Here is a 15,186-nt window from a genome sequence, read left to right as displayed (position 1 = left end):
CTCGGCAGTGCGGGCTTAAACCACCGTTTTCAGCCTTCTTCCCTCAGTCTTTTCTCCGAGGTCTCTGCCGTGAGCGTTGGGTTCAGCCGTGGTATATGCTGTCCCCTCAGCCCTGTGGAGCCCTGGCGGAGCCCTAGCAGTCCGAGTTCTTCCCTCTCCCGCAGCTGTGGTAGCTCCGGGAAGCAGCGAGCTCGGCGCACTGAGCGAGGTCTGCGTCCTGCGTCCGCGCGGGTCCGTCTCCGCGCGCTTCTCCCTTTCCTCCTCCCTCCACTCGCGCGAATCTCCCACCTGTAGGTGATTTCAGTCGGTAGTGGGCCTCTTCATGTTGCCTGTCTGCTGTGCAGGGAGTCCTTTGTGGAGTTTTTGTTGTTCGATTCTTTGTAAATTCCGGGGGAGCTTTACAGAGGCTCACCTCACGCTGCCATTTTTCCGGAAGTCTCCACATGGGATTTTAAATGGCTCCAGGCGGGTCTCTCTCCCTCACATCCCACCTGTGGTCCACAGGAAGCAATCACATTCTTAGCCTGGATACCCCAAAGGCTAGGCTGCTCGGCTACAGGGAGCCTGGCAGGGATTTAGCACCAGTGCACCAGCCCCGCCTCGCAGACCAAACACCTGTCAGTCTCACTAAGTGTCCCACTGAAGCTCTTATCAGACGTATCAAGGAGGAGTAGGTGGCTGCAACTTTTTCCAAAGAAATCCTCATCTCAAAGTCTTTAATCTCCAGCAACCCAACCTTGATATATCAACGTGAGTGAGGCCACCCGTCCTTGGCCACTCTGGTCTCTGTCACAACTCACTTTGGGACGCGGCATCTTTGTCTGTTTGCTTCAGCTCTAACTGAGACCATGCATTCGTCAAGGTTGTCCAGAAAAACAGAAGCAATGTAAAGTGTACATACAGAGAGAAAGAGACCTGTTTTAAGGAACTGGCTCCCACGATTATGGGGGCTGGCAAGGCCAAAACCTGCAGAGTAGGCTAGCAGGCTGAAGATGAAGGAAGGAGCGAATGCTGCAGTTCAAGTGCAATGTCTCTCTGCTGCAGAATTCCCTCTTGTTCAGGAGAGGTCAGCCTCTTGTTCTATTCAATCCTTCAACTGACTGGATGAGGCCCACTTTGGTTCTGGAGGGCCACCTGCTTTACTCAAAGCCCACCAATTGAAATGGAAATCTCATCCAAATGCCCTCCCCAGAGACATCCAGAATAATGTTTGACAAAATATCTGAGCATCGTGGCTAAGCCAAGTCGACACATAAAATTAAATATCACAGACAGGACACCCATCTTACATCCTCTTACATTATTATATTCATAGAATATTTCTAGAAGAATGCAAAATAATCTTATCATCAAGGAGGTTAAGATTTAAAGGAAGAGACACACTTATTTTTTTCCCAAGCTTCCTTTTTGTATCGTTGACTATTTTTTGGCCTTGTTGTATACCGGGGGTGCCAACAAAATGTAGACAAGTGGACACTTTGGTCCACGTTGCTCAAGCAGGAGTTCGCTGTAATCAGAAGTGTCTGGACGCTGATGGTAACCACTTTGAGCACCTTCTGTAATTGCAGAAGTCAAACGTGACTTGTATTCATCTTTTGTTATCGGTATATATTGAGTATTACAATTGTAATACAGTTTTCCTTTCTTAAAATGTGTCTACATTTTTTTGGCACCCTCTGTGTATTGTTTTTTTATTTTCAAATAAAGAAACAACTATAAAAATGGATTAAAGTGATCATTGGATTGCATTTTATTGGCCACCTACAAACTACTTTCTTGAAATCATGCTTTAAGATGATGAGTACATGGCCCTACATTAAGGGATATTACAAGGAATATCCAATCATCAGAGAGCACTGATGACATTTGTTACACATCACAGTGTCCTCCCTGGGAAGAGCCCCAAACATCATACTCATGTTCATTCCAAGAACAGTTGTCATTCTCTTAGTTACCTTGTTGCTTTTCCTCTGAGGAAGGCTGAATCATGTTACTGCCCAAAGTTTCCTTTCCCAGACACATAAAAGGGCTCACACCCCTAGACAAACATTACTGTGTTCACTTTTAATCTCTAAACACAATTTTATGTCCTGAGCTTTATTTGTCTTTCCCCTTTGGTCCTGCTTTTTTTTAAACCTTTAATTATGGTAAAATTTTTCAACATACACAAAAGAAGAGAAAATGGTAAACTGTATCCCTATGTACGAAGCGCCCCACTGCAACCATTATTCAGTTATAGTCAATTTTGTTTTACATACCCCTCCACACTTCCTCTCAAATACCACCAGATACGATACTTTTTCATTTTTTAAGGTAAAATCTAATTTTTGTATTATAAGATTTGCCCTTCTAGAGTGTACAATTCGGTGGTTTTTCAGTATATTCACAAGGTAGACCCATCACCACTCTGTAATTCCAAGACATTATCATCACCCCACATCCATTAGCAGTCACTTTATTCCCCCCTTTCCCTCAGCTCCGGGCAATCGCTCATCTACTTTCTTTGTCTATTGATCATGGGATTATTTTACAGCAGATCCCAAATAACACATCATTTCATCTGTAAATATTTCAGTAAATAGTTCTAAAACATAACCAAATGCCCTTATTACACCTAAAAAGTGAGTCGTAATTCTTTAATATCATGTAATACATCGTCTGTGTTCAATAGCCTCCTCTTAATTGATTTGTTCTCATGGTAGACAAACAAGGCCTTCATGTTTCATAGTTGATATGATGTAAGTCTCTTTTGATCTGTAACAATTCCCTTCCCTCCGGCTTGTTTTTGTTTTGTTTTGTTTTTCTTGTCATGTGTTTGTTGGAAGAAAAACAAATGTCATCTTCCTGTAGAATTTCCTCCGTTCTGAATTTGGCTGATGAAAGCTTCATGGTGTTTCTCTACCACCTGCATTTCTTATACACTGTTAGCTGAATGTGGAGACCTGATCTAATCCAGGTTCTGGGTTTTGGCAAAAATACTTTATCTTTGACAGTGGGGACTTGTCTTGTGTATCTGTAATGCTGCTCGTGCCTGACCATCTCTCTTCTGAGATTTAAGATCTGTGTGCTCAGATGTTGTTTGCTTGATCCACACGTTACAAGTTCCCCATCGGCCACTCCTGGAGGCCTTGGCGTTGATCACTATTGTCTAGATCCGTTCTGGCGTTAGAATGATTGTTGTTGCAGAAAGATGATGTTCTAATTCTCTTACTCCTTCTGCATGTATTAGCTAGAATTCACCGAAAAAAGAAGGACTTTTCCTCATTGATTAGGATAATTATACAAGAGCTAGATTTGTAGCTGGGTGCATAATTTTGTAAATAACTGCATTTAAAAAGTGTTCGTTGATAGTTCAGTGTCAACAAAGAGTCTCAGTGATTATCCAACTAAAGAGAACCAACTTTTATTGAGCCTGTACTAGGTGTCAGACGCTGTGCTAGGGAGGTGCTTTGATACTCGTAATAATTGCATTTAAAAATCACAATCATGTTGCGAGGCAGTTGTTATTATCACATTTAACAGATATGGAAACTAACACTAAGAGAAGTAACTTAAATAAGGTCAAACAGCTGGAGTTAGGTACAAGAAGGGAGCACCAAAATCATGAATGGCGTAGAGCTGAGAGGGATAGCTCACAAATTATGTGACAGAATCAATATTGGAAGATGAAAGGATACATGAAAACATGAGAGCTTTGCATTTACCCCTGTATTAAAGCCTGTTCTGGGATTAAAACCACTGAAGTCCAAGCTGGAAGAGATGTGGGTTATCAGCATCTTGTGTTTAAAACTGACCTAGAGACACGAGCTTAGAACAAGCCCCATATGGGTCCTAGAAAGATTAACATTGTGTTATGCTGCATTAATAGGAGCAACATAATTAACAGGCTCAAAACTCCATTGGGATAAAAATCGTAACGCTCTTGTTCCCCGTTGTATCCCCAGCCTCCAGTATCATATCTGGAAAAAACACTCAGTAATTATTTGGATATAATGGGCACTCAATCCATATCGGTAATACTTAAATATATTTATTCAATCACTAAACAAATGTATTGAGCGCCTAGTATTCCCCGAGTGCTGTTACAGGTACTTGAAATACAGCAGTGCGCTTGCAGAACTCACATTCTAGTGGAATGGCAGGGAAGAAAGACAGCAAATAAGTAAATTGTGGTATCAAGGGTGGCGGAAGAGCTATGGAGAAAAATTAAGCAGGGTAAGGTGGATGAGGAGTGCTGGCTGGAAAGAGTGACGTCACATAGGGTGGTCAGAGAAGACAGCTCTGAGAAGGTGGTGCTGGAGCAGGCAGACCAGAATAAAGTGAGACTGAACCATGTCAGCAGGGGACGGCAAGTGCAAAGGCCCTGAGGCAGGATTACGCCGGATGTGTTCCAAACAGAGCGAGATGATAGTCTCATCCAATCTCAGCTGGTGAAACTGCACCTGGAGTCCGGTGTGTGGTTCTGAGCACCACGTAGTTTCAGATACTGTCAGATGAGAGCATCTCTAGGTGGAACCAGCTCATGGTAGGTTGGGTTACAGAAGAGAGTGAGAGGCATACCTGGGTGGTTCTCTTCAAGTGGATGAAGAACAGACACAAGGCAAAGGGCCGAGACTTACCCCCCCGGGATCAGGAATTGGGACTATTCATTCACTCTTAGTGTAATATACAATACAACATTCCTAAAACGGAATGAGTCGCCTTGCCCAGTAGTGAGCTCCCTGTCATTGAAGGGGTTCAGTCAAATAGCGGCCCCTCTGCTGAGGTGACTTTCCCATCCCAGGCTGGAATGTGGACTAGGAGACCTCTGAGGTGAATCCCGCTGAGATTCGGAATTGTATCCTGACTCCTCTCTCCAGCGTCTCTCCCTCGCTGCTTCTCCTCTCCCTCCTCGCTTACCCTCAGGATGGAGCACACGTGCTCACAGGCGTGCATGCACACACACTGGAGGTAAAGTCGTCCAAAACGCAGGAGAGGAGAAATAGGAGAAACTGAACACGGGGTTGAGTGACGGGAAGGAGGTAGGAGAGACTGAGGTAGGGGAGGGAGGAAGAAGCAGAAAGCAGAAGGAAGAGAAAGGCAACGCTGAGAAGGAGTCAAGGAAAGCGTATGGAGAGAAGAGAGGAGGTGAAAGGGAGCGACTGGAGAAGGAAGAGGAAAGGAAGATGTGGCCAAGGAACAATGAAGAAGGAAGGAAAGAGGCAAAGAGGAGATGGAGGCCATTCAAAGAGGAAAAGGATGGGAGAAGGTAGTGGAGTGTGGGACAGGAGAAGGATGGGGGGAGGAGGGATGGGAGGGAGAGAAGGCGAGGAAGGCAGAGAAAGGGGGGAAGGAGGAGAGGAGAGACAGGGAAGGGAGAGGAGGGGAGGGAGGCGGGGATGTGGTGAGTCTTCCAGGTCAGGGAGTTCACAGCGACCCCCTCACAGGTCCCCAGAGCAGCAAATGGGCAGCCTTGACTCACAGCTCATTTAGGGCTTGCTGTTTTCAGCTTGTCTCTGTGAACTCTTGGAGGGGGTTCCAGCTCGTAAATAAAGCAGAGTGCCAAGATTCCCTCCCTAGGCCAGCAGCCATATGGCTGCTTGTCCCCAACACCCAGCCCTCACCCCACCTGCCCTTTATGACTGAGGACCAGCCCAGGGTCCCATCCAGCACCCACCCACCTGACTCCAGGACACCTGCCTCTTCTCCAGCATCCCTGCCTCCATCAGGTTCTCAAGGGCTCGTGATATAAGTAAACTTGGGCAGCATGGAATCCTCTCTGAGCACTTTCAGAAAAATTTGTCGTATAAGAGAGAGGTTTCCCTGAGACATATTTTCTTTGCCTCTTTTGAAGCATGGATCTTTATCCCGCCTTCTTAAATGCAATCCAGCAAATACATTTGGGGCATCTGCAATGTGCCAGGAAACAGTGTTACTGCTAGAAAGGAGACACACTCTCTGCCCTCAAGAAGCTCACAGTCTAATGAGAGACAGAAAGAGGTGGAGCCAGAGATGGAGCTGGCTTTTATGGTGCCCCGACATACAATCTGGAAGCCGTCTATGAGGAAAAAAAACATAACATTTCTAGGAATATTGGGCCAGAGCCTCTCCTGGGGTTTTGGAAGAACCCACATAGGAGAATCCTGAGTTACATCCTCAGAACGAACAGGACGAGCACCCCCACCCCAAACCACCCAGGTGACGATAACAGACGGGTTCACAAAGGGAAGTTGGGCTGACCGCTAACTCATTAACGAATTCAACCCCAACGTTTACACTTTCTTTGTTCTCTTTTTCTATCTTGTGAATAAATGAATGCAGGAATGATGCATTCAACAAATACCTACGTAGGGCTCCTATAATAATCAGGACAAAGTTCAGCTGCTGTAACAAAGACCTAAGGTGGCTTAACCAAGTGAGGATGTTCTCTCCCACCTAACGGCCTGGGCAAAAGCAGCCCAAGGCTGCTGTGGAATCTCCTTGGTTTCAAGGATCCAGGTTTCTTCCATCCTGTTGATTATCTGTTCCTGGGGTGATGCTCTTCAGCCACAAGGTCGAAGAGGGTCACATTTGAGCCAGCAGGAAGAGGAAAGGAGGACGTGGAAAGGACCCTCCACCCTTCCCTTGAATGGCAGACCTGGTAGTTCAGACCCCACTGTTACTCACATCTCATTGGACGCGAGTAATGTGGTCCACAGCCACACACACATGCCAGGGAGGGACATGGGTGGTCCTGTGCCCCAGATCAGGGTGTTTCATGGCTCGAGGAGAAGAGATGTCGTGGACAGCTGGAAGTGTGAGACAGCCTGCCTTGTGCACTGTGCTGTGTAGGGAACCACGATGCAGAAGGAGTTCTGGTCCTTTCCAGAGCCAGCAGTGAGAAAACTGAATCAGACCAGCCGTCACTGTGAGCGCTCACCTCCATTCTTCCTTTCTGGGATCTCTGACTTTCTCTACCAGAACCCAAATGTTGGCAGAGCATGAAACACTGTGATTATCGAAGGGGAAGTCAGAGGAAATGAAGGCGATATAGACTGTGAAGGAGTTGCCAGAAAAAGGAAAAAAGAATAGTGGTGTGGAAACCAAATTTCGAAAAGTTCACCAATTCAGATGCCCAGAGCAGGATGATGGTCAAAGAACTCTACTGGATTCACCAAGGTGGAGGTCAAAGGTGACCTTTGCCAAGTCAATTTCAATGCAGTGGGGGGGAGTGAAATCTGAAGAGAGTAGATTTAGGAGTGAGTGGGAAATGAGGCTGTAGCGACAGAGAAAACAGTGAGTCACTGAGGCATTGGAAAGAAGAAATTATTTGAGGAGCATGAAGGATCCATGACTATGTTGATTCCAAGGGTAAAGAATTAATAGAGAACATGAGACTAAAAATACCCGGCAAAAATATAGTTTGGCTGCTTTACCGAAAAACAAAGTCACAGTGGCCTAAACAAGGTTAAGGTTTACTTGTGTCTCGTGTAAGGATCTGAGCATACATAGTCAGGGGCCAATCGGGGACTCCATGGCGTTGGGAATCCACGTTCCTTCCACTTTACTACTCAGCCGTCATCAATGTGTGGCTTCCGTCCTGTGGTCCGAGATGGCTGCTTCAGCTCCCACCATCATGTCCACATCCCAGCCAGGTAGAAGGGAAAGAGAAAGGAAGATTCCCTTTATCTTAAGGGCACCCCCCAGAGGTTGCTCACATCACATCTGCTCACATTTCCATTGACCAGACTTGGAGACTTGGCTACATCTACCTGGAAGGGAGACGGGGACAAAGTAATCTTTACCTGAGAGACCAGATGCCCAGATAAAGTTAGGGGACCAATTACTGAAGGAGGAGGGGACAATGAGTAGTCAGCCCTGAAAGAACTAGAACAAAGGGTAGGTTCAGCCATGAGTGGGAGGAGGCATGCTGGGAGGAAGAAGTGGGAAAGCTGCTGGGCTTGGAAAAGAGCGGAAAATAGGGAACTCTTGCCAGGTCACCCTTATTTTCTCTGTAAAATGGGACTCAGAGTTATTGCTGAGAGGCGGACTACTGAGAGAGGTTTGCTAAGTCTCTCTCCCCATCTTGTTTACGATCCACCAGGATGGAACAGCAGCCATGCACTTGTAGATGCCCTGAAATGGTTCAAAGAACAGCCATGCTTTTGGAGTCATGAATTTCATTGCCAGCTCTGTGCTTAGCTGCTATATGGCCTTGGACAAGGCAAGAAGTATTACTCTGTTAAATGGCCGTAATAATGCCCACCCTGCCTGCCTCACGGTCCTGTTTTTGGTCCCACAGGAGAGCTGTGGAGATGTTTTGTAAATACTGAAAGTGGGGCACTCGTGGGCGGGCATCACCATGGAGGGACGGAGTTGCCAGGACAATGGTGAGCCTCGAGAGGAGGCAGGAAAAGGCTAGAAGGAAAGGTTGTAGGGACAGGAGCGCCTCCCACACTGGCTGCCAGGACCCACCTGCCCTCTCCAGGGGATCTGGGCTCTGCTCACCTCTGGCCCAGCATCAGAACCCCTCTGCTGTCCAGGTGAGGGTAACTGGGGAGGGAGTCAGCCTCTGTTATCTCTTGAGATCACTATCACGGAACCTTGGCTTTGTCCCGTGCACTTGGCCTTGGAATCTCTCCTGGGACCTCTCCCTGACCCCAGGGCACCACCCTGTGTTCCTGGCCTCAACCCAGTAAACAGTGTGAATTTCTCCACCAGGCCTTTGGCCTAGCAGAGCTAGCCTCGTCCAGTGTGTGCACACTCACACACTCACACACACACACACACACACACACACACACTGCCTGCATACACAAGTGTCACATGTGACAGACACATCACACATCACACATACACAAACACACCATATACATCACAAACTGCACATACCACACACGTCTCGCACAAACTTCACACACACACAACCCACATGCACACACCCTCCCCATACACACCACACACACATACACACTCCTTTTAACTGGCCTCCCTCCAGCCCAGATCACACCCCTCCATTCAGACCTCTGTACAACTGCTTAAGTGATTTTTCAAAAACACAGATTTAAGCTCCTCTCCTTCTCCCAGGGGCTTTCCAGAGCGTTCGGGCTAACATTCCAGCCCCTTGCCAAGCTCTTGAGGCTCTGTGGTCGCTGGTGACCCCCTTCAGCTGTCCCCACCTCGGTCCCATTGGCCACTCTGAACCCACCCGGCGTGGCTCCTCCTGCCTGCGCTTTGCCCTTCTTCTCTCCACAGAGCGTCTCTGCTGCCTAGTCCACCTGAAAACCGCACTCTTTCTCCCAAACCCTGTTCAGAGCTCACCCCTTCTACAAAGATTCCCTTCACTGCCCAGGTAGCAGCTCCCTTCCTCTTCAGCAGGTACGCAGTGGGATGCCTTGTTTCCTATGTCCGTACCCCTGCTAGGCAGGGGACCTTCTCAGAGTCACTGTGTGTGGAGCACAGGGTCCTGCCATCAGGTAGCTGCTCGGTGAACGCTGGGCGGGTGGCACTCACCTTCTCATCCACCCGCACAGATCAAAGTAGAAAACCAGCTTGATTACCAGGACATCACCAGCATGGTAGCTATGGCCAAAACCTACGCCACCACTGAGGCCTTCATCGACTCCAAGTACGACATCCGCATCCAGAAAATTGGATCCAACTACAAGGCTTACATGTGAGTCCCTGGGTGGGGGCAGGGGACTGGGAGGCGGGGAGGGAGGCAAGCATGGGAAGAAGAGAGATTAGAGACGCCTGTCCGGCCCTGTGTCTCCCACCCCAGGCAGAGACCCCCTTCAGCACATCACTACGCTCCCTTTCCATCTCCTTTACTGACCTTCTTCTCTGGTCTGTACGCCTGAGCGCTGACGTTTCACCACAGCTTACCCCAGGGTGGAAATCTGTCTAGGCAAACGAGGGCTGCCTCCCCAGAGGAAGAAAGACACCTGGCATGTTTGGGGGGAACTTCAAGGATATACGGGATGTACATCATAGGAGAAAAGACTGAAAGAGAAACCTGGGGACAGATCAAGGAGGGCCTTAATGCCGTGCTAAAGATTGTGCATTTTCTTCTGTTCGCGCGTAAGCAGAGAAGTGGCATGATCTGGCCTATGTTAATAACAGATGGCTCTGGGGCCATGGGCTGCAAAAGGAGTTTGTCTGCAACCAATAAGACCAGATAGGAGATGATATCATATCTCTCTGGCTGCAAGCAGCAGAAATCACATCTGACTAATTTGATGGAGCTTTTTAAAGCACATTTATTAGAAACTCCTGGATGATCAGAAACTCAAACTAACAAATAAACCAAAGTTCTAAATTAGCAATATAAAAAATAGGAGGATCCAGAGCAGCCCCAGGGATCTGGGGGTCCAGAAGCAGCAGACAATCTTCATGGCACCACGACTAGGAAGTGAGTCTGCCCTAATCATTTTCAGGACTTAACTCAAGATTATGCTTTCAGGGTGGACGGGTGGCTCAGTTGGTTAGAGCGCGAGCTCTGGGCAACGGGGCTGCTGGTTTGATTCCCACATGGGCCAGCGAGCTGTGCCCTCCACAACTAGATTGAGGCCAATGAGCTGCCACTCAGCTCCCAGGTGGCCAGATGGCTCAGTTGGTTGGAGTGCGGGCTTTCAGCCACAAGGTTGCCAGTTCGACTCCCGCAGGGATGGTGGGCTGCACCCCCTGCAACTAATAATGGCAACTGGACCTGAAGCTGAGCTGTGCCCTCCATAACTAAGATTGAAAAGACAACTTGACTTGGATGGAGCTGATGAGTCCTGGGAAAAACACATTACTATTCCCCATTAAAAAGTCCTGGAAAGACACACTGTTCCCCAATAAAGTCCTGTTCCCTTTAAAAAAAAAAAAATTCTGCTTTCATGGCAACAGTGCTGATTAGTCCAACTTGGGTCACAGGCTTTGGTTAGAGAAAGGCAGAAAACCCGTATGGAGAGTCCCACCAAGGTGCCACGCAATAGTGGAAATTGAGATGTGGTGACTGCGGGGAAAGGAATGAATAACAGAAAATCCAACACACATTCACCCCAGGGTGGCTGGGGCAAAGGATGACTCAGCCGGAGCTGCCGTTATGAGGCTGAGCACGAGGTCTTGAGCAGGTGGGAGGGCAGGTCTTTAGAGAGCCTTACGTGCTCCACGGCCTCTCTCTCACTTTGGAATGTTGTGGTTGGTTCCACTTGAAATGATGAGACCCCGGAGAGCCAACCAGTGCCTGCTTGCCAAGCACGCATGGAGCACTGACTATGTACGTGGCTGCGTGTTGGAGGGCTACAACGTCTGGCTCTGGACAGCTGGAAATCTCTATGTGCTTCTGTGAGGTGGAGCTTGTGCCCTAGGTCAGGGTCAGCCAACCACAGCCCACACGCCAAACCCAGCTGCCACCTGTTTCTGTAAATAAAGTTGTATCCACCACAGCCATACACGTTCATATATGGATTAGTACGTAGGGCTGCTTCTGCACTGCCTCGACCAAGGCTCAGCAAACTTATTCTGCAAAGCGCCAGGTGGTCACCTGGGGCTTTGCAAGCCACACAGTCTCAGCGGTAACTACATCACTCTGCCATTGCCTGGGAAACTGGAGAAGATGCAGGCAGTTGGCCTATAAGAAAAGATTCCCAGGACAGGGATAGAGCCAGTTCCCAAAGAATACTTGTGTCCTGTCCTGCCAGCCACGCACTCTCTTCCACCCACATGCCCCGGCTCTCAGATGCCCTCGGGGTGACCATGAATTGTAATGGCCACCTCTGCCCCCTGTGAGTGAGGGGACATCCCAGTGTGGCAGGCAGTCCAGTGCATTCCTGAGGCCACCGCCGTCCATCATGCTATCACTTCCCTCCTCTCCTCATTGTCAGAGTTTCCACTTGACATTGAGACACCTTGTCCTAGTTTCTCTTCTTAAGGATTACCTCATCGCCGCATTCTTTATGCTGAGCTTTCCTTCCGTGACAGCTCCAATTTGTCATTAGTTATAGCATTTCCTGGACCCTGGGTTGGCCCAGATCAGAGGGAGGGGGTTCGAGTCAGACCTTGTAGAATGTCCTCTCCACCCCCGACCATTCAGCCTCCTTTCTGCCCTATTTCCTGCCCTGCACTCAGGCCTTTGTGCTTGTTGCTACTTTGGTGTCATTGTTTTCAGGTCCTCTCAGCAAACAGATCTAAGAAGGATATATGTGTATCTTAACCCGCGTATACGCACATATCTGTAATTATTTCTATAACAATATCCATCTATGTCTAAAGCTAAATGGAGTTCCTATTGATGTCTCAGATTTTCATCTAGTAGCACAATTCACTTTGGCCTTCCCAGATTGTTTATCTATAACTTCCCACTCCAACAGGGAAAAACCTGGCCCCCACCATCCCCCATCCATGTCCTTATTTGTTCAATCCCAGTATACGTGTACAGATGCGGAACCGTTAACACTACCAGCTTAAGTACAGTTCCTTTCGTATTTAGTCATCCAGTCTCCACTCATTCCCAAGGTTACTCTAGGTCGACGCCTTTCCCTCACCCCCACCCTCTTCAGCAAGGGGGTCAGTGTCATACATTTGCGATATAGATAGATGCTTTTGTCACAGTTTACATTCCATCCAATATTCCAGCAGCTGCATCACATTTGGGCCAACTGACTATTTTCCCCAAGCCTGAGATGGGCTCTGCCTCGGACAGTCATAGTTAAGGGCATGGAGTTTCTCAGATATGGTTTGGTGGCTTCTGCCACTAAGTGGGAATGATAATAATAATAATGCCCATGTCATTAGGTTTCGTGAGGCTGAAATAAGCCAGTGCTTATAAAGCCCTTAGACCCATGTCTCACTCATAGAAAGCACTCATTAAATATCAACTCTCACTATCATTATCTTCTTGGAAGGAGAGCAGTCTGGCTGCGTTCCTGCTGCTTCTGGCATTTGAATGCCTTCTTTTCTTGTCTTCACTTCCTGAAAAATAATAGTAGCACCTGTTATATGAAGAGATTGATGGGAATATTTCCTTTAACCTACACAATACCCTAGAAGGACGGTACTTTAATTATTCCCATTTTACCAACGAAAAAATAAAGACTCAGAGTTGTAGTCCATGGTTATACAGCTAGAAAATACTGGAAACAAGATTCAAATTCACATCTGTCTCACTCAAGTCTCTTCTTACCTTCTCTTACCACCATATAGATCCCATTATACCAAACCCTACTCATCTTGATGGCTACCTTCTGGGATCACATTAAGTGGCTGTGGTTTCCTCTTTGCTTCCCCAGAGCGCTTCCCTCCTTATGTATATTGATAACCCTACCATGCCTATACTCTCGTTTTAGGCTAGTCTATCCTTCTAGGTAGTGAGCAGCCTGAAAAGGGGGTCACCTCTGCACACTCAGACCATTTCTCATGACATTCGGTGACCCACTGAGTGCTTACCAGATTGAATGGAGTTGAGCTGAGCTGCTAAATGAAACTGAACTGACATAAAGCTTATCAATGTGGCTGATAACCTTAGTAATTATGACTCCTAGTGGCCGCCGTCTAGTCTCAGAATCTGCTGGCCTCAGATACATTTAATTTTCTCTTTTAGAAGGACATGTTTTTATAGCAGTTCCTCTCCCCAGTTCACCCTTTAATCTCAACCACATGCCTCACCTTGGCCGTAAAACAAACAGCTTTACCTCTGCCACTTTGCTGAGTCTGGATTTGCCATTGGAGATGGTTTATCTGGATTCTCCCCCAGAATACACAGTCCCTTGCCCCACCTACAATGCCAGGTCCCACTGGACATCAGGAGATGAGTGAAACGTGTCGCCTGCCCTCAGGGACGACAAGACATAATGCAGGCATTACAGGTGAGATGAGCATTACGAGGCATTGGTATAGGGTATAGTGTAAGGGGGTCTTCTCTTGTTAGGGAAAGTGGGCTGCCAAGAAACCACATTTCAGATGAGACTTGAAGGATGAGTAGGACTTAGGAAAGCAAAGATAGAGATGAAGACTGGATCGGGCAAAGAGGAGATGTGTGGGGGCCTTGACATAGGAAAGAGCGGTGGGCATTAGAGCACCCAAAGGGAGGACAGTTGTTGCACAAAAGTCATGGGAACTGAGAGGGTAAGGAGGCCCAAGGCCTTCTTCTCTTCATCATCGAAGAGCAATCACTTCTCTCCATGGGTCATTTTCCCTACATTTGGGGACTCTTAAAAAATTCCAGCATCACCAGGGGTTATACTACCCTAGTTCTCCTTCTCAAAAACTGAGGCCATGGTTTGGGGGATTTCATCTGATGGTGTAGACATTTTCCTAATTTAAATTTTAGATTTCAAAGGTGGCTTTGACACAGACGCATAAGATCCAAGAAATAAAGTAATCAACATGAAAAAGCTGAGGACAAGATGTGTTCCTAAGAATACATGTCAGAATATGAGCCACATATTTGAATCAGAGCCTCCTAACAGCCAAAGCAAAGAAGGAAAGCAGATCCGTGACCGATGTCCCTAATGCCTTCACTGTGTTATTTGTTCTGATTCAGGAGAACCTCCATCTCTGGAAACTGGAAGGCCAACACAGGCTCTGCCATGCTGGAGCAGGTGGCCATGACAGAGAGGTAAGAGACAAAGGAGGGGTTTACGGAGAGGCAGCAGCCATGGTGGAAGGTGGGTGAGGGACACAATAAGGAGTCTGCAAGAGATGCCACCTCCCCTCATCACTGACAGGGCACTTTCCTAGGTATGTTCCCCTTTATTGCCCATTACAACCTATAGGACAGGTATTATAATAACCCCATTTTACAGATGGAAGAAGAAAGTTCAGAGAGGGGAAATGACTTGTCCAGGGTCAGAGAGCTGATCAACGACAGAGCTGAGAACAGAACCCTGGTGTCTTGACTCCAAATCCAGAGGCCTTTGCACTCCTGTCCGGCTGCTGCAGGAAGAAAAGAGAGAGTCCTTACCAGTCTCTCCCTGCTCTGACAGCTGCACAGGAGCACCAGGGCTATTGGAGTGTCCACTTCTCTCTCAGACTTATTTCCATCTCAGTGTGAGGAGGGAGAGGTTGGTTTCCTTTGAATCATTAATGTGACCTCATGTGCTCTGGCTGAAGGTCCCTTGTGTCTTTGTCCCTTAAAACACTGCTGTGAGCCACACTCACCCAAAGAAGGGCCAGTCACCTGCTCTCAGGGCCAGCAGCACACACACGCTCTTTCCTGCATGCCCAGGGACCTATGCACGCAAG

General features: G+C 47.7%; 1 protein-coding gene across 1 annotated transcript in view; it reads left to right on the top strand.

Moving 5' to 3' along the window:
- The window catches only part of SYN3 (synapsin III), a 407,670-nt gene that overhangs the window by 364,814 nt on the left and 27,670 nt on the right, over window positions 1-15,186 (top strand). The window contains exons 7-8 of the mRNA XM_019728421.2: window positions 9,492-9,634; window positions 14,486-14,560. Of these exons, the coding sequence (XP_019583980.2) occupies window positions 9,492-9,634; window positions 14,486-14,560 (218 nt within the window). The remainder of the gene's footprint in view (window positions 1-9,491; window positions 9,635-14,485; window positions 14,561-15,186) is intronic.

Source organism: Rhinolophus sinicus, linkage group LG02 (assembly GCF_036562045.2).
Source record: "Rhinolophus sinicus isolate RSC01 linkage group LG02, ASM3656204v1, whole genome shotgun sequence".
Classification (NCBI taxonomy): Eukaryota; Metazoa; Chordata; class Mammalia; order Chiroptera; family Rhinolophidae; genus Rhinolophus; species Rhinolophus sinicus.
Note: the sequence above shows the minus strand (reverse complement) of the source record. Positions and strands in the feature narration are given on the sequence as shown.